General features: G+C 34.3%; 1 protein-coding gene across 1 annotated transcript in view; it reads right to left on the minus strand.

Annotated features, from left to right (window-relative positions):
• SEMA3C (semaphorin 3C) overlaps positions 1-25451 on the minus strand; it is a 175066-nt gene that overhangs the window by 56474 nt on the left and 93141 nt on the right. The window contains exons 5-11 of the mRNA XM_080667027.1: positions 24838-24957; positions 22237-22327; positions 17580-17699; positions 16022-16164; positions 12263-12377; positions 11235-11304; positions 8753-8897 (exon numbers count right to left, since the gene is read on the minus strand). Coding sequence (XP_080523153.1) covers positions 8753-8897; positions 11235-11304; positions 12263-12377; positions 16022-16164; positions 17580-17699; positions 22237-22327; positions 24838-24957 — 804 coding nt within the window. The remainder of the gene's footprint in view (positions 1-8752; positions 8898-11234; positions 11305-12262; positions 12378-16021; positions 16165-17579; positions 17700-22236; positions 22328-24837; positions 24958-25451) is intronic.

The following is a 25451-nucleotide window of genomic DNA, read 5'->3' on the forward strand; positions in this document are numbered from 1 at the left end:
AACAACACAACCATATATAGTACCATATAGTATTATCTGTAAAAAATGAATATACAAGGTGTATAATTTGATCATTTGAATGAGGCAAAGTCCACTTATTCTATCCTTTTCCTTTTCTGAGAGGAGCTGACACCACTGCATATATAACTTTTCATCTTCCACATCCATTATTTTTCTATTTCTTATTCTGTGCCAGATATAGTAGTATTGTTAGAAAAAAAATCATGTGAATATAATCAAATGCTGCTACTGGCTAAAATAAATTAGACTATCATTATCAAATTCACTCAGAACTCTAATGTACAGGAATTTTATTCCATCTGATCCCTTCTCCCAAAAGAGTGTCTCTGAAGTTGGAGCTTGGATTGGATGTGGCAAATTAAGCCTGACAATTCCCCTCTGAAACTGTCGAAAAAGCCCCAGTGACTTCTATTAATCTTAGAATAAACTCCCAACAGCCTAGCATGGCCTGCAAGCCCCGGCGTGCCTGGCCCACATCTACCACTCCCATCCCAGTTCTTGCTCTTACGGAGCCTCAGGCGTGCTCCCCTCCAGCACCTTGGCACTTATTCCCCATCTGAAACACTCTTCACGCAAGTCCATGATTTTCTGTTACCTCATTCAGTTCTCAGTTGAAAAGTGTCTTCCTTCAAGGTGATGACACCTATAAAAATAGTTCCCCTTCTCCATTTCCACTATCTCCTTAGCCTGCTTTATTTTGCTTCAGAGTCCTATTTGCCTAACTGTATATTACATTAGCAAATAGATTTTAGAGAGAGGAAGGGAGAGAGAAACACCATTGTGAGAAAGAAACATCGATTGGTTGCCTCTTGTACACACCCTGACTGGGGATGGAACCCACAACCTGGGTGTGTGTCCTGACTGGGAATCGAACCTGTGACACTTTGGTGTACAGGAGGAGGCTCCAACTGAGCCACATCAGCCAGGACAGCTGCTTGGATTTTTATTGTCTGTTTCTCTCTGGAATGTAAGCTGTATATTGACCTTAACTGGGTGTATTTTGTTCATTGCTTCACCCTTGGACCTATAACAAAGCTGACAAATAGTACATATTTGACAAAGAGTAGTGAATTACTCTATTATATCTGGCATCTAATTTTGGTGCAGGGGCTGTAAGAAACAGGGACCTCTATTCTGGCTAAGAGGGGAAAGATGCAGAGAATCAAGTTCAAAGGGGCAGATAGAAAGCCAAGATGAGTTCTGAAAAAGAACTGCTGGACGGCTTCAGCAGTTCTGGGCAGGGAGCATGACAAGGGCTTCTGAGGAGAAGATTCCATTTATAGGGCACCCGAGGCCAAACTCAAGGGTAGGCTGGGAGCTGCTGTAACCTACTCACTAATAGAATCTGAGTGTTAAGTGATATGAGGAAAGCTGTTGGGTATAATTTTATTTTGTCCTCATCTGAGGATCTGTTTATCGATTTTGGACAGAGAGAGAGAGAGAGAGAGAGAGAGAGAGAGAGAGATATTAGAGAGAAACATTGATCAGTTGCCTCTGGTTTGCATTCCTACTGGGGATCAAACCCAAAACCTTTTTGGTGCACGAGACCATGCTTCAACCAAATAAGCCGCCCAGCCAGGGCAGTTATAATCATTTAACACATACAAACATTATTTGTCTAACCCTATGAAACACTTGTCAATATCTCTACTTTCTGAAAACAAAAAAACAAAAAACAAAACAAAACAAAACAACCCACAAAAAAACATACTTTGTCATATTTTTCTTGAAAAGAAGACTACTGTTCTGGTTTTCACTTGTCTTCTTTAAAGAGGTACAAGAAAAAAGGGAAGCAATGCAGCAAGCTTCCTGACCAGTAACAGTGGACACAGCACCTGTGGTAAACAGTAACAAACTGGAAAGTTACACCTTATCCAAAGGTGGCGATGAGCATTCATTTCCAGCTGATTGCTTCTATGTAGGAATATAAGCCAAGTGCGGCCAGATTTCCACAGAAGATAGAAATGTGGAATTTTATGTGAAATCTGCCAACATTTTAATGTTGACTCAATGAAAAAAAAAAACAATTTTAGGGATCAAATAAAACATGGCAACCTCTGGGTTAGTCCTTGCAACAGCTATCCAATAATGTTAGTGCCTCTGGGCCAGTGGTAGCAGACAGACCAACATCTGCAAGGAAGTCTCAGCAAATTACGAATGCGGCCATGTTCATTTAGACTGCGTGATGCTGAATGCAATTTTTAGACTAACTTTGACCAGTTAACATTACTAGAACTTTTTACAGGGCCAGTAAATATAGCTCTTTTTTGTTTTTTGTGTTTTTTTTTTTTGTAGAAAGGCACAAGGAGCAATTACATGACTTCACTATGGAGAGATAATGAGACAAGTCATAAAACTAAGCCTCTTATTTGTTATCCCACTAACTAGACTTTCATCTGGGGTTCATATGTTTTTCTTCTGCAAAAAGAGGCATTATATTTAAATATGAATGTTTATAAATTGCCCACAATGGAGATCAAATGAGGATAAGGAATTTCATTTGAGGGTGTTCTAAACTGATGGATGTGTTCCATACTTCTCAAAAAGTATAGAATTATGGGTGCGTTCTACCCTCATGCTTCATACAAAGTGGAAAAAGGGAAATACGTTGCTCACGGAATGAATACATGGAAAGAACAAATGCATGGGCAATTTAAATAGTTCCAGACCTTCATAAAACACCACTAATTATGGTCTGGGAAGCTGAGTTGTCTCCTTAAATATTTGCAAGTGCTCTCATTTGTAAGTTCCAGAGTGATCCAAAGTTGGCACATACTACAATTTGTATAATTTCCAGTTAGCAATTATTTTCACGTGTGATAAAGTATTTAAATTATGTCTTATTTAGGGGTTTTACTTCATGATAATTAAAACTCAGATAAAATTATGTTGCGGTTGCTCAAAATCATAGTTATTAATTAGGTAATCCAAACAAATAAATTCAAATCAGTTATTTTATATTTTCTCAAATGTCTCCCATTTGGAACTTCCATTTATAATATTCACAATGAACTTATTTCTTAGGAACAAGTGACTCCTAGGATAAGTTTACTTCAAAATCACAAAAGAATTCTTTTTGACAATAATTAATTTTTCTATTGATTCATTGCCTAAACTCTACAGATAAGACAGAATAAATGACAATGATAGTGACCGGAACAAAAATCGATTACCCTTTGCAGACTCTCTATCTGAACTTGAGAGTTTGCTCAGGGTAACACTACCGAGTATAAATAAGATGCGATCAACTTAGCCCTCATCTTGTGTCTGTGAAAGCTTGTGTCTTGAAATCTAAAGATAATATAACATCCATGCGCTACCATAAATTACAGCCTTTGTCCATTAATTAGGCTAGTGTCTCATTCCTCAGAAGGATAATTTTACTCCACAAACAGTCATTAAGTAATTTTGGTTAAACTTCTCCTTTAAGTGTTTGTTTTTCTCCAGTTCTAGTTTTCTGTCTATCAAGCAGTGATAAGCACTCCTTTTCTCAGTAAAGACATTTTAAGTGTTTTGATTACTAAAGTGTTAGGTGAAATGCTAGGGACAATAAGAATGCCATGTTAAGAAGTGTCAACAATTGCTGCCCTTACTTAATTTCGTTCCTATTCCCAGGTATTACTGTGCATTGCTGACCTCTGATGTTCCTAAATGTTCTCCTAATCCTCAGATCCATTCTACTAGTTTTCATCATTAATATATTCTATATTAATCCATATGTCAAATTCTCTGGACAGCTTTTGATCCAAGAAGCATTTTGATGTGCCCAGTAGAAAAATTAAGAATAAAAAGCTGCAATTGTCTTCTAGACACAAGTATTCTGGTAAGAAAGACGGACATAGTCAAAGCAAAATAACAAGACACAGAAAAGTAATTCAAGACAAATGTAAAATAAATAAGAAAGCTTGATTCATAATCAATTGCCATATATGTTTTTAAGAGTCAAAAATTTTAAGGGGCACATTTGTAATACTTTCAACAATAAAGATAATTTTTTTAAAAAAAGAGTCAAAAATTTTAAACACATTTAGAATAGTGGAGCACTTAAGGCCGCTAGGGTCAGTGATGTGGTTTAGAGATAAGTAAACAAAGTTTGGAGTATTTAAAGAATTGTAATTTCTGGGGCATTGTTGGGTCATGGAACACAAAGTGGAGAAAAGAAGTAACAGCTGAGGCTGAAAACAGCAGAAAATAAATGCAAAACTAGTCAGAGAAGGAGTCATTGGCATGGTCAAGGGGAGCTTGACCTAACACTAGAAAGATGAGTGGTAAATGGATAAACAGATAGACTGAGAAACATTCCAGAATCTGGGCTAGTTACTAGCATTGGCCTATAAAACTTGTATTCTGAGGAAACTGACCTCATGTTTAGACCCTTGGTAATCTAGACCCTTTATTTAAAGCCCAAACAATTACATAAAGTATTGCACTTAATGCACCAGCTGGCCCTCTTTTCCTCACATTTCCCTCCACTTCCAAAAGAACCCCCTGCTCAGTCCTGCTAGGCCATGCAGAGCTTCCAGGGCTGACTTATTCTTTTCTTTCTTTGCCTTGTAATGTGTAGCATAACCTTTCCCTGAGACATCCTTCCTTACCTAGCCAACTAATTCACATCAACTGCCTGCAGAAGGAGCTCCACTCGTATATTTTTACATGCCTTCCCAAACAAGGTTGATGGACAATCGCTCCTCCAGCCTGCAATATTTATTGTCTATTTTATTCATGTTTTTTTTTTGGTTTTGTTTTTTTCAATCCTCACTCAAGGATATGCTTTTTATTGATTTTAGATGGAGGAAGAGAGAGAGAGAGAGAGAGAGAGAGAGAGAGAGAGAGAGAGAGGAACTCAATGTATTGATGTGAGAGAGAAATATTGATCGGTTGCTTCCCCTAAGTTCCCTTACCCAGGGTGGAAGCTGAAACCCAGTTATGTGCCCTGACCAGAGTATCAAACCCATGCATGACCTTCCGGTGCATGGGACAATGCTCCAACCACCTGAGCCATACCAGCCAGGCCTATTCATACATTGTGAATGAACTGAAAAAGTATGCAATTTGAATTTTCATGTCTACATGCCCCATGTGTTTAATATTATTATAAACTTTATTAATGTTTTCAAACATCTAAGAGACCTAGAAATACTTCTAATGTAAGAAAAACAGGCTGATGCATGTAATCAATAAAAATGCTAGCAATCAACTTCTCTTTTTCTTGCCAGCACTATGTGGATTGAGAATTTTTTGTGCTCTTTTGCTATACCAGGTACCAGACCTGGTCAAAGCAACATGATTGAAACCGATGGTTCTGCTCCATTTCTAAATAGATATTAAAACTGAACACTTTTATTAGGCTGTGTTTTAACAGGCTAGCATGTGCAAACACAATCTTCTGCAGAAGCTTTGTACGCATTGCAACGGGATCATGTAATATGTTAGCTCAGCCACAGAGAGAATCTGCAATCTTTGACTGCCCTTTGCAACATTCCAAAGGTGTCTTGTTTCTTCCAAAAACTTGAATTACTTATGGAAAAATATTATGACACAATTGTCAGGCTTCTTCCTACTGACTTAGACTTGCTGGTTGTGGCAGTTTGCTAACACAGCTATCAGTCCTGTTTTAAATGAAGCACCTACAGGAAACATTACAATGAGGGTATAAGATTTCTGCCAGGGTTATTTCTTTAAGAATCTGGTTATATATTTATTTATGAGGTTGACCTGGCAACTGGACTACTGTGTAGGGAAATAAAGTACAGCAATCACAGTTGATCCTTCGTTGGGAGGATTTCAGAGGCAACATTCTTAACCTTAGAGAAGAGGGAATGCCCTGGGTCACTTGGCTGAAGGTCTGCTGGCTCCGTGAATGGGATATGAAATCCTGGAAGCGCAGGGAAGAGACAGACACTGGCCACTCTGAGTCAGAGCTGACTCCGTGGTGTGTTGTTCAGTGAAGGGTGGAGGGACCAAATCTTCAGGGAGGAATGCTTTCCTAGGAGGAGTTCCAGAGGTCGTTCCTCCACCCTGCCTCTTTGGTTCCCGAAGGCTCACTCATTGGACTTTTTTTAATTTAAAAGAGCTGCTCTTTTCTCAGCACCAGATGTAAGAAAGCCCATTATAGAAATATGTCTCAAGTACTGATTACTCCCTTTTTTTCACGGAGTCAGCTCCAGATGCTCGTTGCTAAGCCCAGGCTTCTTCCACACTGCTTCAGAACAGGGAAAAGAAAATGCTCGTCTGTAGGAGCTTGGGAATAGTGAGAGTGGGACTGCTGGCAGGCTTTTCTGGTTTCACATTAGTTTACTGTTTTACTAAAAAGGGTTTCTCCATCCCCACCTTGTATGTAGAATACCTGCTACCTGACGTGAGGGGTTCTCACACTGTAATGTTCAGTGTCCCTTTGATCTGGGTGAAGAGTCTGATGAGCACTGGGACAAGGGAGGCTTCAGGGGAAAAAAATTCCTGATCTGTAATATTTGCCAATTTCCATAGTGCAAATACTCCCACAATGCTGTTTTCAAGTTATTAGCATGATGTCCTTACTTGAGACTAGGTGCACTGTTCTGATGAGCTCGTATAAGCTGGACTCCCCACACACTCATTGCAGCTCTGAGGCCATGAACCCTGATTAAATTAGCGTGGCTAGCTTTTATCTGTTTTATTGATTTATCCAAGGGATTTCTCTTAAGGTATTGTTTGCGTTTACAAATCTTCTGTACTATATCCCATATATGTGCTGTTCAAAGAGAAGTGGATAAAAGTATACACAATCAGCCCTGGCCGGTGTGGCTCAATTTGTTGGAACGTTGTCCCATGTCCTGGAAGGTGGTAGATTGGATTCCCAGTCAGGGCACATACCCTGGTCAAGCTCATGTGGGTGGCAGCTAATCAATGTTTCTCGCTTTATTTCTCAAAAACAATAAAATCTTTTTTAAAAGTATATGTAATAACAACCACCTCTAAATTTTCTGTATTATGGTGAAGCAATGACTTGGTCAACTTCAAATACCAAGTAATTCTCAAAAATGTGATTTATCTCTGAATACATTATCAGTGAGTTACCTGGAAATGCAAGGAATACTGTAAGTGAAAAAATGAGCACTTTTGAGTTACAACGGAATTTGAAAGTTGCTCAATTCCCCCTTTACTTGCCCCTCTCTTATGTAATGTCTGGTTTTTATCCAACACACCCTAAACTGAGGTATCTTAAGATGGATATATCTCTTGACTTCTTTTTCTTATGTTATACAAAATAATTAAATGTTTTTATTTTCCCCTCTTTTGTTGAGCTATGAGCATCATAAAGAGGTAATTTAAAAGAAGATTATGAATTCTATGATAAGACTGTGTTGCCAGCCATAATTGAGTATGTTTTTTTTAAATTTATTTTTTTCATGGGTTAGTAGCAATGCTGATAATCTTTCCAAAGTTACTTAAAAGTTAATTTGCTAATAAAATGATTAATCTTTCAGGTTCCTAACAGGAAACCAAACTTGAGCCCTTTTAGTTTGAATAAATAAGTTCTTTAAAATCTTTACAAATAATTTTTTCTATTGTAAAAAAAAAAAGACTACAGTATAATTTAAGATGATAAAAAATAAGGGAGTAAATAATACTTTACAAATAAACTCTAATAGTAACGCAAAAACAAAGTGGATCAGCAATTGGTAAAAATGATGTGGAATGGATATCTGAAAGCATACTGGCAAAGGGAATTTCATATTCAAGTTAAAAGAAAAAAACTTTTTAAAAGTAAATATTATTTTAACGACTATATTTTAATTTTGTCCATAAAATCATTCAATCATTCTTTACTCACATACACTCTATTTTATTTTGACTCTATTCTATGAAAGCACAGACATAGGAAAATGATATTTTTCTTGATGTCAATTGTGTAACATCTACATCTCCTCTTAATCAATACACTGCATGACATTTTACAGAGACAGAAACTAATCAGTATTCTAGCATGCAAGGCAGCACTATTATGGGTCAAATAAAAAACTAATAGTAGGACTGTGGTCATTGTCCTAGAAACATTTCAATTCCAATCTGCCAGTGCACTTTCTACAACTTCACCTGAAAAAAAAGTTAGTTTTAATGTACTCTAATATTATTAACATTGCAAGACTCAGATATATTTATATGCCTTGAAACTTCACAGTTTATAAATTGTTTGAATTGTAACATCACTTTCACTGTAATTATTTACTCACACACACCATTTTCTATGAGAAATAACAACATATACGTTTAAAATAAATATACCCCTTAAAATTGAAATATCTCCACATGATTTATCTCTAAATTAATTCTCACCTAGTTATTTCTTCACTAAAATAGATGCGATTCCTTAATACAAAGAAGAGTTGTGAAAAGCAACTAGCATCCAAATTCTTAGGTTGCCACCAAAAGGTTAACACTTTCCAAGCTATGGTTTTTATGTCAATAGAATTAGGAAAATATCTCTGCCCTGATACATACCCAGTGGCCTTGAAATCTAAATAAGGTTTATTAGCAATAGCATTTAGGAAAAACATAGAGAGCGCTATAACATATATAACATGTTTGGAAAATCCCAAATCTGGGAAGCTGTGATCTGAAAAATTATAACGAATATTCCAGTAGGTCTATGGTTGTATTTAATGACTGTCAAACTGTCAAATTGATTTACATTATTAAATTCTATTTTTTTAGAAAGCAAAATAACAAAGAAACTTTTCTGGATACTTACAGTTCCAGGGCGAGGATATGGAATTCTACCCTGATAGGAAATCAGCTGATGATTTGGCCCTTCTTTGTGGGCAAAGGGACCATTAAACACAGTCTGTATATCAGATAAATGATACACGCACACTGCTGATCCTTTAAAAACTGAGCTAAAAAAAATGAAAACAGAAAGAGATCCATTTTTTGATTATTTTAATTTAAACACGATTTTAAAAATAGATGACAAAATTCATAATAAAAAGTTGATATAATTCTTCATGGAGAAGTTCAATTTTATGGTACACATTGTAAAGCTAAAAATGTTTTACTATTTTGAAATAAGTCATTGATACATAAAGCATTAAGACATTTAATTCATTCATGAATGTAATAAGTTATAGAAAAGTTCTTAATGTTTCTGTAATATAGTATACATTAAAGAAGTTTCTAACTAGTTTATCTTAGAAACAAAAAATTAATTGATTTATTTAAAATATGAATTTGAATTCTAAATCACTATCAATACTATTATAATTTAACTGACAGAAACAAATTTCATTAATAAGAGAATATCATATCTTTTTGTCTTGACTTTCAATGTGAGAGTGTTCTTACAGGTTATCCTAAATAGTATTGGAAAAGTCTGAATCATCATTATTTATGTACTTTCTCTGCTAGTCACAGAAGAAAAAGAGGATCCAAGAAGATTCAGTAAGTTACCTTTAGTCAGTAAAATCCCATAAGCTTAGATTGGATCCTTAATGAAAACTATTGGCATTGTCGCATGGCCTCTGCCGCCCTGCAATGCTACATGAAGCTCCCCGCCCCGGGGCGGCTCCATGGTGCTCGCGGCCACCACTGCCTCTCCACTGTTCTGCGAGGCTCCCCTGCCCTGCAAATGCTCCGTGAAACTCCCCCCGCCCTGTGACTGCTCCATGAGGATCCCCCTGCCCTGTGACTGCTCCATGAGGATCCCCCTGCCCTGTGACTGCTCCACGAAACTCCCCCATCCTGTGACTGCTCCACGAAAATTACCCCGCCCCGCAACTGCTCCACGAGGCTCCCCCTGCCCCTGGACTGCTCCGCAAAACTCCCCCTGGCTGCCGCCACTCAACAGTCCCAGTCCTGCCCCGCCACCACCCCGCCCCCTCATGGTGAGTGGCTCAGGGCAGGGGGGAGGGGGGCAGTGGGAGGAACTGAGAGGTGCTCCAGGCACCTCCTGGTGACCGGTTGTTTGGTCGTTACAGCGTTAGGACCACTGGGTTTTTATTATATAGATTAACAGATTAACATTAATAGTCAGAAATAACTATTTAAATTTTTCAGTCTTAAAGCTATTGGTATGGGAAAAACAGAAACTAGGAAAATATTTTTTTGAAACAAACATTTTCTTCTTAAGAATTTGGTTATTGTTTTTCTTTGCTGAATTCTTTGCTAGTTAAATCAACCTACTTTCTTTGTTAGAACAGAAGTTAAACTTACCCCAAAGGACATCTTTTTAGATATCTTTTAAGGGCAAATGTAAATATGATGTATAACCAATATCCTTGTGGTTTTATTTTCATTGAATGGCTATAGTTGACAATCATATCATGTTTTCCTCACTAGAAAATAATACTAAAATCTCTAAATTTTCACTTTGTAGTTGATTGTCTAATGAAAGGGACCCAGTAGATTCTGCATTGACCATGTCACAGCTGAGATATTGTATTGAGTTCTGAGTAACATTCCTAAGGTAAAATAAAATAAAAATGTGTGTAGGAAATGGTGAGGATATGATGAATATGATAATTGGGATTAGGCATTCTAGAGAATTAGAAAACATTAAATATATTTTCAAATATGTGAAATACTGCCACATAGAACATAAAAATGTTCAGCATTTTGCTAGTTTCTAAGAAATCACCTTAGATTGCTCTAGAAATAAAAGTTGTTTAATAGAAATTCAAAAAGTTCTATTTCAATCATGAGTCTTCAAATTATTTCCTTAAAACAAAACACCATATATACTTTATTCTACATTATATTTCATATTTTTCTTTCTTTGAGAAAACATCATATAATCATAAATACTCTGTACAAAACTGTTTTGAAAGCATTAATTCAGATTAAAAGCAAAAGTAATAAAACAGGAAGGTTAAATCCTTAATGCTAGGCAAAATTAAAAGTTGAAAAGAGCCTTGGCTCGTGTGGCTCAGTTGGTTGGAGCATTGTCCCATTCACCGAAAGGTCTCGGGTTCGATTCCCGGTCAGGGCACATACTCTGGTTTTAAGTTCAATGCCCAGTCAGGGTGCATGTGGGAGGTAACCAATCAATGTTCATTAGCATATTGATATTTCACTCTCTATCACTAGCCTCTCCCTTCCTTTCTAAAATCAATAAAAGTGTGTCCTTGAGTGATGATTTAAAAAGTATTAAAAAATTGAAAAGAATTCTTTAGCAATAATTACTATTGCTCAATAAAGTTTATTGTTTAAATCATAAGATATAATTGTTTAATAATTACCTTGATGTTGTAAAAATGCCATACACTAGTGTTGTCCTTGGGTTATCAGTTTCAAGCAGAAATACATCCTCTATAAAAGAGAAATATCATTTTTTAAGTTCCCAAATATTAACTGTATTTTTAAAATTCACCCTAAGAAAAATAACTTAAACTATGAAAAGAATTCAGAAAGAGATTCCTGCAGCATCATTCCAATTCTAAAATTAAATGAATTAGATTATAGGCACATGGTAAAATAAATTAAATATAATGTCATACAACCACTAACAGGATTTATGAAGACTGTAACTTTATGGAAACCATGCTAATAAAATAATATTAAGTGGAAAAGGCATAATGGAATATAAGATGAACTAGAACCATGTAACTTTAAACTACTTCTGCTGCCTTTTTTCTTTGTATTTTCGAAATATCCTTTAATGATTATATACATTTTTCAGAGGTAGGGTTAGAAGTTCTGACACGGAAGAAAACTTTTGCATAGGAACTTTTTTCTTCATACAAAATAAGAATTTTTTTGGCTTATGGTCAAAGTTGCTAGTGATATTTTTAATTAACAATTCCTCTGACAATAAGTTTAAAGTATATTAAGCAAAGACAATGGTATAGACACTAAAGTAAGGTAATAAACAACAAAACCTGAAAGTAACTTTCTGATAGAAAACTGCAATTAATAAACAATTGTTATGATTACAAGAAATGTCTGTTTTTAGTGACATTTTTGCAAATAAAATTCTTGCTGAGGAATAAAAAGAAAGAGGTATTTATTTGAAATTCACAGTGAATTTAGGAATATATCATGGAGAATTCAATGAACTAAATGTTTCAGCAATGCATTCAGATACAAAACAAATTTTAAAAATACTTAAGAAATTTATTGAGAGTATCCACATCATTACTTCAAATAGACATATTGTTTATGCTGAAAACATCCATGTAAAATACATCCTTTCCTGAGAGTTTATTATTAAATTTTATAAACTTTACAAAGTCTCTTTCAAACATTTTTCAGATTCACATCTATGTACCTAGTTCATCGAAGTGTGTTTCTGGGCCATCTTCATCAGTTACCGAGCACACCAGCCTCGCTTTCAGGAAGGTAGTCCACTTGTTGACAAGGCTACGCAGTCCACCCGTGTCATTCTGAAACCATTTTGTGAACACATTTCAGTCTGCTTAACTAAATACTGAAGTCTATTACAACTTGTAGTTGGGGACTTGTAATCTGAAGGATGACTATGTTAACCATATTAGAATATCAATAGTTAGAGAGGAATATTTAAGATATATAGTATGTTATAGACTAGCCATTGGTTATATACTATTATTCTTCTACAGTGTTGTATCAACTGGAACTGTTTAAAAAAGAATTTAATGAATATATTCCCTAAAGCTTTATAAACATAACAATAGATGATGGAAATATTTGTAAGATGTTACAGAACATAGGTAATTTAATGTGCCTTTTCTTTATACCTCATTGTCTCCAATATGAATATTATTGTATACAGTGAGCTGGCAGATCCTACTGTGGTCAGCAGAGTTGATTTACACTTAATACCAAATGGCCCCCAATAGTTCTAGTTTTCTCCTTCATTTCTCTGTGTTATCCTTTACTCTTCAGTATACCTAATCAGATGCTTTAATTTACATATTTCCCCAAATAGGGCAGGGAAAATGGCATTGGGATCATTCACCAATAGCATCTATTGATAACATGGTTTTTTGTGTGTTTTTTTCTGTATGCCCAGCAGCCTTCCACTCCTTCTGCTGGTTTTGCCTCCTTACTGCAAGTGATTGGGAGGAAGGTGAGTTCCACTATCAGTGGAACAGTATAATATTGAAAAGTATTTTAAACACAAATTCTTTAAGAAATAATTCTGCACAAAGGATGCTAATCATAAATGTCAGGAAAAGCCTGTAAAACTCCTATATGAGTGGACATCATGATTTTTTTGAGCTACTATACATACTTACTCTTAAGACAAAAATATTTTGATTACTGTTTATATTTTATTAAAGCCTTCCTTTATATTTGCTGTTGTAGATAGTTCCTCAATAATTATCTTTTACTAAAGTTTCCCTATATTTTATTCACAATAATTGTTCTGTTTCTTTCTGTAATATAAAATTTAGCTATTTGTAATACTAATACATTAAATGAAATAGCAAAATTAATAAAAAATTATTTATTTGTATAAACCCACAACCAAAATATTTCCTTGAATTAAACTTTATGTTGAAATATGGTGTTTATCTCTTATGAGAGATATGAATAAACATTAAGTTCAAATGTCCCCTATTAATATTTTATTAATTTATAATAGTAGATAATAAAAGTAGAAAAGTAAATTGTTGGAAAAAGAAAAAATATTACATAACTTAATTGTTTAGTCTTTCTTCAAATTATAATAGCCAAAGCATCTTGAGAAAGAAAAACAAAACTGGAGGTATCACAGTCCTAGTTTTCAAGCTATAATATAAAGTTAAGGTACTGGGTAAAATAGACAAATAGATCAATGGAACAGAATAGAGAGCCCAGAAATAAACCCATGCATATATGGTCAATTCATTTATGACAAAGGAGTCACAAATATAAATTGGGGGGGGGGGAAATCAACTCTTCAATAAACGGTGTTGGAAAAATTGAATAGCCACATGTAAAAAAAAGAAAGAAGGAAGAAAAGAAGGAAGGAAGGAAGGAAGGAAGGAAGGAAGGAAGGAAGGAAGGAAGGAAGGAAGGAAGGAAGAGAGGAAGGAACTGGACTACTTCCTACACCATACAAAAAAGTTAACTCAAGCCCTATCTGGGTTGGCTTAGTGGATAGTGTGTTGGTCTGCAGACTGAAGAGTCCCGGGTCCAAGTCCCGTCAAGGGCATATGGGTGGGTTGTGGGCTCAATCCCCAGTAGGGGCAATGCAGGAGGCAGCCAATTAATGATTCTCTCTCATCATTGATGTTTCTATCTCTTCTCCCTCTCTGAAATCAATAAAAATATATTTTTAAAAAGTTAACTCAAAATGTATTAAAGACTTGAAAGTAATACCAGAAACCACAAAACTCCTAGAAGAAAATAGGTGGTAAGTTCCTTGACATAGGTCTTGGGAATGATTTTTTAAATTGACCCCAAAAGCAAAGTAACAAAAGCAAAAATAAACAAGTATAACAACCTCAGACTAAAAAGCTTCTGCACAGCAATGAACACTATCAACAAAATGAAAAAGCAACCTACTGAATGGAAAAACTATTTGTAAATCATATACCTGATAAAAGATAGTATCCAAAATATATAAAGAATTCATACAACTTAATAGCAAAAATTCAATTAAAAATGGGCAGAAGATCTGAATAAGTATTTTATCAAAGAAGACATAGACATACAGGTGGCCAACAAGTTCATGAAAAGATGCACAACACTGCAAATTATCAGGGAAATGCAGAATGAAACCACAGTGAGATATCACTTCACACTTGTTAGAACGGCTGTTATTAAAAAGACTAAAGGCCCGATGCACGAAATTCGTGCAAGAGTAGGCCTTCTTCCCCTGCTGCTGGCACCGGCTTCCCTCTGGCACCCAGGACCCGAGCTTGCCTCGCAGCCCTGGCTTCATCGGAACGTGGTCCAGAAGGACGTCCAGTCTAATTAGTGTATTATACTTTTATTATTATTAAAAAGGCAAGAAATAAAAAGTGTTTGCAAGTATATGGAGAAAAGAGAACACTTGTGCACTGTTGGTGGGAATATGATTTGTTTGCAACCACTAGGAAAATAGTGTGAAGGCCTGAATGGTGTGACTAAGTGGTTAAGTGTGAACCCATGAACTAGGAGGTTGTGGTTTGATTCCTGGTCAGGGCACATGCTGGGTTTGCAAGCTCAATCCTTGATGGGGGTCGGGAGGGGGGGGCGCTGTGTGCAGGAGGTAGCCTATTGATGATTCTCTCATCATTGATGTTTCTATCTCTCTCTCCTTTTCCCTTCCTCTCTGAAATCAATAAAAATATGTTTTTAAAAAAGAAAATAGTGTGAAGATTCCTCAAAAAATTAAAAATAGAACTATCAAATAATCTAGCAATTCCACTTCTGGTTATTTATCTGAATAAGTGGAATACTAAATCAAAAAGATATATGTCCCCCTTGTTCATTGCTGCATTATTTATAAGGGCCAAGAGAGTGAAATAACCTCAGTGTCTACCAACAAATGAATGGATAAAGAAATGTGGCATATAGTCCTAACCAGTTTGGCTCAGTGGATAGAGCGTCAGCCTGCGGACTGAAGGGTCCCAGGTTCAATTCCGGTCAAGGGCATGTTCCTTGGTTGCGGGCACATCCCCAGTAGGGTGTGTGCAGGAGGCAGCTGATCGATGTTTCTCTCTCATCGATGTTTCTAACTCTCTATCTCTCTCCCTTCCTCTCTGTAAAAATCAATAAAATATATTTAAAAAAAAAAGAAATGTGGCATATAAACACAATTAATTATCAGGGAAATAATACTATTCAGCCTAATCTTATTGTTCATGATAATGTGGATTCGCATTATGCTAAATGAAGTAAGTCCTACAGAGAATGACAGATATGTATGATCTCCTTTTTATGTGAGATCTAAACAAAAGCAATAAAACAGCTCATGGATACAAGAACAGATCAGTGGTTGCAAGAGACAGAGTGAGGTGTGGTAGAAGTGGTTAAAATGGGTGAACTCTGTTTTTATTTTTGTTTTGTTTTGTTTTTTTTGGGGGGTTGGTTTTTTTAGTTTAAATAAATTGAATTTTAAAGTGTTAATACTTACAGGACATATTCTAGCGATCATGGAATGAATCTGTTTTGTACTTCTGCTATTGTCAGTCAGTTTTTCCTTGAAGAAAAAGTAAATCTTAGCATCGTTTGGATCAGTTCCATCTGGGATGACATGTGCATCCACAAACATAGGCTCTGAAAAGAAATACAATGACTACAAATATATCCATGCTAAAAATCCATCTACTGTTCATCCAAGTAGACCACAGACACATGGCTTCTCCATCTTTGGTGTAAAACAATAATTTGATTTTCATAGGCAAAGAGTATAAAAGCAGTAATTGTATTCAGCCAACATACCGCATTTCAAATGTCAAGTGCCACAAAATATAGTTATAATATGACAGCTCAAACTATTTTTCTCTGTCTACAATATATTCTGGAAGTTCAGTAAATGCAAAAAAAAAATCTTTGTGCACTGATGAGTTTTAAAAATTTGAAAAACTATTCTACCAGTTATTTCCCTTGGAATCTGACAGTCAGTCATTTAATGGGGGGAAAAAAGGTTTGTTTTTCAAAGTGTGGTTTTCAATCTAGTGCATATAAACTCAAATTCACTGAAGCAGAATGGAATGAGGAGTGGGGAGTCCAAGATCTGAAAAACACATTTTTCTTAAAATACAGTGTATGAAATAAAAGGGAAACTTTTCAAGGAAAAAGTGACGTCATTTGAAGACATAGAGGGATTCCTTATTTCAAGAACAAAACAACTTTTAGGATATTCTATTTCCAGATGTACCAGAGGGATAATCTGAAGAAGAAAATGGACAATCAACGCTTTCTTGTGCTGGCCTATCAGTGAAACAAGATGCTTTACTGTGGTGATTCATGCTTAACTGTGCAATGTTAAGTGAATTGCCAAATTTAGGGTGAGCTAGAAATTTCCCCCAGGGTGAAATGGCAAAGACCTTCGTGGTTTCTTACTCCTCTCAACAATAGGAACTCATTGAAATTGTGCATTAAAGTCAAATGAGCACCTTTCATGATGTGAATTTCATGTGATCCCAAGAACTGGAAGCAGTTGAATACTGATAATCATAAAGTTATCATACCTATGATTTCTATTAAATCTTAGTCAAATTATGAGAAAATAATATATACTAGTTTAATAATTTAGAATCTAAGTATAAAACAAATATAGTTTCTGAATATACCCTATTCATTTTATCTGTCATAAATTTAGGGAACTTTTAGCTTTGACATTATCAAAACATACAATCTAAATGTATAAATAGCATATTTAATTATAATATGTTACACTTAAACAATTAGGATTTTGTGTACAAGCATGTATGATGAATATCACTGTCACTTTTTAAATTTATGTATTCTATAATAATTGTGTGGTGATTAGTGAAGAGTTAGCATATGACTATTTCAATTATTTATTTATCCTAAACATAAAATCATAAAGTCAGAATTACTGTTACTGACAACATGGCACTGTAATTTTTTTTTTTTTTACCATTTTTACCTAATTTTTATTATGGAACTAAACAAATTAGTCTAAAGCATAATTCTTTAAAAAAATGTATAAAATATTTTCTTACCACTTAGCCATTTGGAATTGTGTTGATCAGTTCTGACTGCATTCCTCTTAGTTAAACTTCGAAAAATAGCAGCATCTGTCCCCATAAAATCTATATACATTCCAGAGAAAAGTTCTTCATCTATGAAAAAGAAATTGTCAATACAATGTAAATATTTTTAAGGCTATTTTCAAAATCAAGAACTTACTTAATTAGATGAATACACATATTACAGTGTTTATAATTGTTAATTGGTTTACATTACCCACCAAATAAAAAGTTGGATAAAGTTTAATTTGGTCTCATTATTGACTGTCTGGTTACCAAAATGACTTTATTCTATGAAGAAATAAAAATTCCTCTGCCTGTACTTAATAATACTAAATGCCTATGTTTATAGTGTGTATCAGAAATGGCAGAAATAATATATGTAACATAATATAAAAGATAACAGAACGGCTTAATTAATTATTACTTTGTTTTAATACTGTAAGAGTCAGAAAACTTGTTTCGTATTTTGGGCAGTAATTAACAAACTGGGAATTAGGACTAAGTCATTTAGCTCCCTGAATCAGAATCTTTTCATCTGTAAAATATAGGAATTGAATTACGGTTCTCAAAAGTCCTCACCACATATTAAAAATTCTACGATTATACTAAATGGATTTAAATTAATAGTTATTATTATTATTATTATTAATGACATGGAGGCAACATTAAAATTTGTCAAAATACTATTAATGATATAGTAATTTCATCATTAAAAGTATACACTTTGATTTTCAGTGCTAGAAGTTTTCTATAAGGTAATCAAAGTTCTCTATGTTCATTTGCAAAACAATATATTAAAATTATAGTAAAAATATAATATTATGTTAATAAACTACATATGGCTTAACATATTAAGCCATGAAAAATAGAATGCAGAGACAAGAAAGTAAATATATTTTTAAATTAAATTAAATTATCATTATTAATAGCAAAAACAGATATTTTAATCTGTATATACATAACATTTAGTTTACCCATATTAATTTTTATGCTAGGAAAGAGAGTACATATTGAATGGGTATGTGTGACCCTTGAGAATAAACCAGTAGCTAACTATCTATTTAAAAGAGAATAAATTGTATCAGGTCTGTCCCACTAAACCACCATGCAGCTGTGCTCTTTGACTACTGTTCTAGAATTACTTCCTGGCTACTTTCAGATTGTGGTCATTGGCAGAACTGGAACATTTTGAAGCACTCTAAGTTCACTGTTTAGTAACAAGCAATACCAATGGGCACAGGATAGAATGAAGAATGGAATGTTTTTAATATGTGCTCACTAGGTCATGAAACGGACCCCTACAAGTTAGCAATTGGGTATGGCAGGTATTGTGTCTCCAATGTGGCTTCCTCATAGGGGTCTAAAGCCCATGGAAATTGATTATAGAGACAGAACAAAAATGTGCAGGAAAGTATTTTGAGTGGTTTAGTTTCTTTAAAATTGTGTGGGCATTTATGAAGCATCTACACAAGTGTTCTGTAGATACAATGGTTGTTAAATTGAAATAACTTAGCAATTAACCATTTCATACTGTAGCTATACCAGTTACCCTCTGAACAGTGGGTTATAAATTCCTGTTATGTAACAGAGTGACTAGCACAGCTATCAATTATCATCTCTGCATCCAGGAAGGAAAGAATAAAGGATACGGGAGGATGGTGTATGGTGCAGAGGGCTGATTCTAATCCTATTACACACCACCTTATTAGTTAGGTCTTAAATGTTACAAAAGCTTGCATGTCTGACTGACTTCATTTCCTGTCTTAAATTCTCAATAATTAGGAATAATAAAGTGCCTGCTTTATTTTGTATAAGAAATATTTAATTAATGTCACTTTGGGACGAATTTTGAGAATAGGGTATTTTATGAAAGATTTCTTGTAGGACTTATGCAAAGATAAACTTGTGCCTTTTCTCTTTAATCCAAAAATATTTTGCTTTCCAATTGCACTTCCACTACCAGAAAAACCATATGGGGTTTTTGATCAGCTCTTTAAAAGATATCATCTGACTTTTTTGTTGTGCTACAACAATAACTAAAAATAGCAAAAGAACACTAAACATACATATTTGGTTGGATGTCACAACTGCATTGTGAAATTTGGAATTAAAATTCACAATGTTTCTTGGCACTTTAATAGAAATATTTTAACAAATACGTGTTATTTAGTGGATTGCAGTTGAACAGAAATGATCAAACACTGTATAGCAAAGTGAGAGGACTGTACAGATCTATTATACAATATTGGAGATGACAATGGAGATAATTTTAGAGAAATAATCAATAGAACAAATGAAATTATAAATATAAGCTTATCAAGCTTCCTGCTCATTTTGGTTTCAGTTTTTCTTTCCTAAAATATATTTTTGTTGATTTCAGAGAGGAAGGGAGAGGGAGAGAGAGATAGAAACATCAATGCTGATAGAGAATCATTGATTAGCTACCTCCTGCACACCCCACACTGGGAATTGAGCCCACAACTGGGGCATGTGCCCTGACCAGGAATTGAACCATCACCTCCTGGTTCATAGGTCAGCGCTCAACCACCAAGCCTCATCAGCTGGGCTGGTTTCAGCTTAATGAATTTCAGGGGTAGTATAAATTATAATTTGATCAAAATATTAAAAGGTAGTATACAAACATCAGCATAAGAATTGAAGTCTCATGACCTTATAAAATGAAGTCCAATAATTAAATTAAATTTTGTAAAAAAATCCAATTCTCTAAAGGCAAAACTAGTAAACGGCTTATCACAGTTTAACACTAAGATTCATAATGCCTTGTTCTAACCCTTATTGTTCTAAACAATATTTGATGAGATAAAACTACAGTATTAGTGCTAACTAATCTTTGAAATTTATTTCCATAGCATTTAGCTTGAAATGAATGAAAATTCTATATATTTAACTAATATATATATATATATGTAATATTAGAATTTCTAAAGTCTTTTAAAAAAAGGCTTTCTAAGACACTGCTCCTATTAAATATTTAGAAACTTATCTGAAAAGCCCTGGCATCAGACATATTTGGATAATTTGTGGTTTCAAAGGTTTCTAATTTTTTTGTCCTAATTATATACTTTCATTTCCTCCTTGCCCGATTTGAATGACCATATGGAAATAATTCACTGGATAACTTCCAAGGTCACATTTTAGTCAGTGCTAGATGTACCTGTCTTAATTTAGTTTCCAGATATGAACAAGATGTGTTGCCTCTTTAAATGAATCAAAGTAAAGCATTTTGACCACAATAATTATTTTTCCACCTGTTCTCTTGTCAAATGATATAATTTTACTATTGGCAATCCATACAGAAAGCAAACAGGGGAAAGTATCTACTGTATAGTTGGCACTGGGATCCCAGATTTGTTCTTATAGTCAATTCATGTTAAACCAGACATATTCTAGAAGTGTCTTAACTAACCAGAAGGGAATGTCTTTTAAGTGAGTTATAGAAAGGCATTCGATGATTGAGACTCAAAGACATTGATTTGTCAACATACGTAGCAGCAAGCAATTGGGCCTGCTTCTTAACTGATATATTTTATGGAAAATGAGAAAATAGAAAAGTGATTTTACCACCAGCTCTTGTTTTAGTATATCAACAATCTAGACAATCCAAAAAAATATATTTGGCTAACCCACATACTTTGTTAGTCTTTCATCAGGGAGTAACATCATTTTTAATAATTTGCAAAAGATTACTAAAACATAAGGAAAGTGGGTATATTTAATACTAGAAAAATCACTACAGGAAACTTTGAAAATTACTTTATAATATATGTTAATATTCTATATAATAAAAGCCAAGCAACCGAAATGGTGGAATGACCAGAACAATCAGAGACCAGAATGACCACAGCCCACCACCCCAGCCGGCCGCCCCCCAGTGAGCAGTTAGGGGTGATCAGAGACAGGCAGAGGCAGTTAGGGGCGATCAGGCAGGCAGAGGTGGTGGTTAGGGGTGATCAGGCAGGCAGGCAGAGTGCTTAGAGGCAATTAAGCAGGCAGGCAGAGTGCTTAGGGGCAATCAGGCAGGCAGAGGCAGTTAGGGACAATCAGGCAGGCAAGCAAGAGGTTAGGGGCGATCAGGCAGGCAAGCAGAGTGGTTAGGGGCAATCAGGCAGGCAGGAGAGTGGTTAGGGGTGATCAGGCAGGCAAGCAAGTGGTTAGGAGCCAGCGGTTCCAGATTGCAAGAGGGTACAGGCCAGGCTGAGGGACATCACCCCCCTTGCACAAATTTCATTCACCGGGCCTCTAATATATATATATATATATATATATGTATATGTATATATATATATATATATGTATGTATATACATATGCATGTTTTATATATATGTATGTATATACATATGCATGTTTTTTTGTAAATTGTTGACTTGCTCTAGGAATTACAGCATTGTTGTGTTCGATGAAAAAAATACATGCTTATTATGAATATTCTTGAACATGAGAAACTAAAATTTCTATTTTTCAGCATAAACCTTTCTTCCTATTATTTTACTGATGTACTATCATCCATACAATTATCAAAAATGGGCATACCATGTCATGAATTATTTATCCTTAATTTCCTTTTTATTTTCTATTTCTCACTGTCTCCTTTATTTTTCACTTACTGATCATAACAGATACTGTGTTCACATTGGGGTTGAAAGAGCAGCGTCCTTTTCCAGATTCACACTTGGAGTCAATCATGAAAACTTGGTCCTTTGTTGTAGATAAAATTTAAAAGATAGTAATAATAAATAACTTTACATTTAGTTAACCAATTGTTCTTTAGTAAAACAAAGCATCATCAAAAATAATAAGCTTTCTACTTGGTTGCTTATGCCTTCCCAATTCACTGTATTAAGGCCTTGTTGGCCTGTAGACAAATGTATCTATAAATTACAAACTAACCTTAATAGATCAAATTCTCATCCTATTACACTCCCCATAAAGCTGATCCAACAAGTTTTCCTCAAAGCAACATTATTAAAAACCACCTGAAAGTTAAGAATTATTGTTACCCTGAATAAGACAAGTTGAAAATTGACCAAAAGCAGAACCTTGTCCATAGAGGAACAATGTGTATAATAACATTATAATATTTCCAAAACCAAGACTTTTTTAAATATAAAATTTTGTTTCCACTTAATTTTGTTATGTACATCATTTACTAAGTTAAACAATAATTCATAATTTAGATTAAAATGTTTTATTATTTATTTATTTATTTGACAAAATATATTGACCATCTACTCTGTGGCAGCACTGACAATACATTAGGGATACAGTAAACAAAACAGACAAACATCTTTGCCTTCAAGTAATTTATAATATACTGAGGGAGAATATAAATAGGTAGATATAAAATATAAAGAGAATAAATATATAAAATATAAAGTCTGATAGATGATGTTCAGTGCTTAGGGAAAACATTAAGCAAAGAATGGGACTAGGGAAGCCCAGGTATATGAGCAAAGAGTTCAATTTGAAATATAATGATCAGTGTAGCTCCAGCAAGAGGGAACATCTTGTTGGTATACTTACCTTTTTCTAGGTAAGTTAGTAAAAGCGACTACTAAAATTCTAAGAAAAAAATTATCACTTTTGTTGGTTGCATTAGATGATGGCAGTCCTTAGGTGTCAAGCTAAGGTTTTTCAAAATTATCCTGAAAAAATTGCATTCCATATTTACTATAGATATGTATATAAATTCAATATTATGATAAAACCCTTTGATGTGACTACTAAGGAAAGTATTAAAAAGATTAAAATTCATAACCCCTTCCATACTTAAATTGACTCTTAAATGCTCACATATAAATTAATGGAAATGCTTCCCCTTTTAAATAGATCTTTTGAAATGAGACTATAGCAGTTCATATTTGGTAAAGTGATTAAAATTTATTCCATGCTGGTTTTCCAAAGATTTGTTTTTTACTGACTTTTGCGTTTAAGCCTTGAAGTGCAGAGTGGGCAATTCGTACATGGGAAAATGCTTTTATTTGAAACGTGTGCTCTGAAAAGTGCTGTGCTATTGGTGGCCTCTGCAGTGACTGCGCAGTCTTCAGTAAAGGGTCTGACAGATTGCAGATGTCTAGGGCAGTAGTTTATTTATCAGTTGATCACAGGCATGTGGTTCTAATGACAAGCTCAATGCAGCCAATTGTACTCTTCCAAGAAGCATAGCTTTACATTTCTTTAAGAACTTTAATATTTGATATGTTTTGAACCACTTGAAAATGCATCAATATGAGGTCAAATGATAATTACTCAGTTATTTTTAAGTGATTTTTTAATTCAACAAAAGATATATACATCTAAATTACATACATGAAAAAATTAATAATAAAATAATACAGAGAGATTATTCAATTATATTCATACTAAAGTAGATTAACCTTTGTTAAAGAAAAATGCACCTAAGGTATATCAGTAGCAACATTTAATCTTTTTTTTTACAATTCTAATCTGTAAAATTGAATTAAGACATTAAGAACTAGACTTTCTAGGCTTAAGATGCATAATAAAATCAAAGCAAGATATTATGAAATAATTCAGTTTTTAAAATATTTACATTAAATATGACATGTTTGACTAAAAGAATCCAGAAAATCTCTTTGGGGCTAATGAATTGTTTCCTTAGTCAATAACTGTAAACTGGGATAAACACAGTCTTAAATATCACAGGTGAAGTTGAACCAGCCACATATTTGACTGTACATTAACTGTATATTTACCTTCAGAAGATACTTTTATTCACAGATCCCCAAATCATTTTAACCAATGTAAGAATAAGGCTAGAAAACCCTCATAGACCAATGTTACTCTAAATGAAAGTACGATTTATTAATTATATAAAATTCTCTTCAGCTGGCACTTACAGGTGTGTATCTCATAAAAGTTTATTAAATTTGAAACATAAATAAGAAATTATTTAAAATAGATTTGAAAAAGTGAATGTATAGTATATTTCTATAATTTGCATTAATATTATCAATACCTTACATTCTAAGTAATTATGAAACCACACTATTTTTTCCTTTATCTTTTGCAGCAAAAGGCTGTATTTTAAGTAACTTGATGGCCAGAAAAAAAAGTAATATATTTTGTGTTTACAGGCCTTGAAACTTTTTTGTGACTATTGATATTTCCAAGTTTTTACTCTAAAATAGTTTTAAGTGACCTTTGACACTAAGCAGAATTAAGAATGAAAAAAATGTTACACTCACCTCTGATCTCCTCCCTCTGTTCAAATAAGTACAGACTGGGCTGAAAGCACCACTCCCACAAACATACAGATGAGTGCGGTTGAAAGCCTGAATTACACGGACGAAGTTGCCACAACCATGCTAAAAGAAGAGGTAAAGAAGTGCTTAGCAACGATTTTATTGCTATTACTAAGTATTACTGTGAAACTTTGCTTTTAATGTTTCTTTCTGCTCTAACATTTTAGTTGTTTGGAGATAGTAAGAGAACCACATTGTTTATGCCATTGTTTTATTTTGGGTGGAAGGTAGTCCAACCTAGATAATGAGTAAAATGATATCTCTCTCTCATATTTCACTTCTGTATGCTGGGTAAGTTTTTGTTTTCTGAAACTTAATGAACTTAATTTTCGCCTAAGATTAAGTACAGCGAATCGTTTCCTCACATTTTCTTCAAAACATACACACACATACGCACACATACTCATTTTATATAAACATGAATTAAGTGAAACTGTGCTTATACAAGGCCCATATTATCTTTAGTACACAATGGCAAACACTATTTGGCCTTTACAATTGGTGAATAAAACAAACCTTGAAAGAAATGCCAAACTTGTTGCTTTCTATGAAAAATG

Source organism: Plecotus auritus (genome assembly GCF_963455305.1).
Source record: "Plecotus auritus genome assembly, chromosome: 4".
NCBI classification, from domain to species: domain Eukaryota; kingdom Metazoa; phylum Chordata; class Mammalia; order Chiroptera; family Vespertilionidae; genus Plecotus; species Plecotus auritus.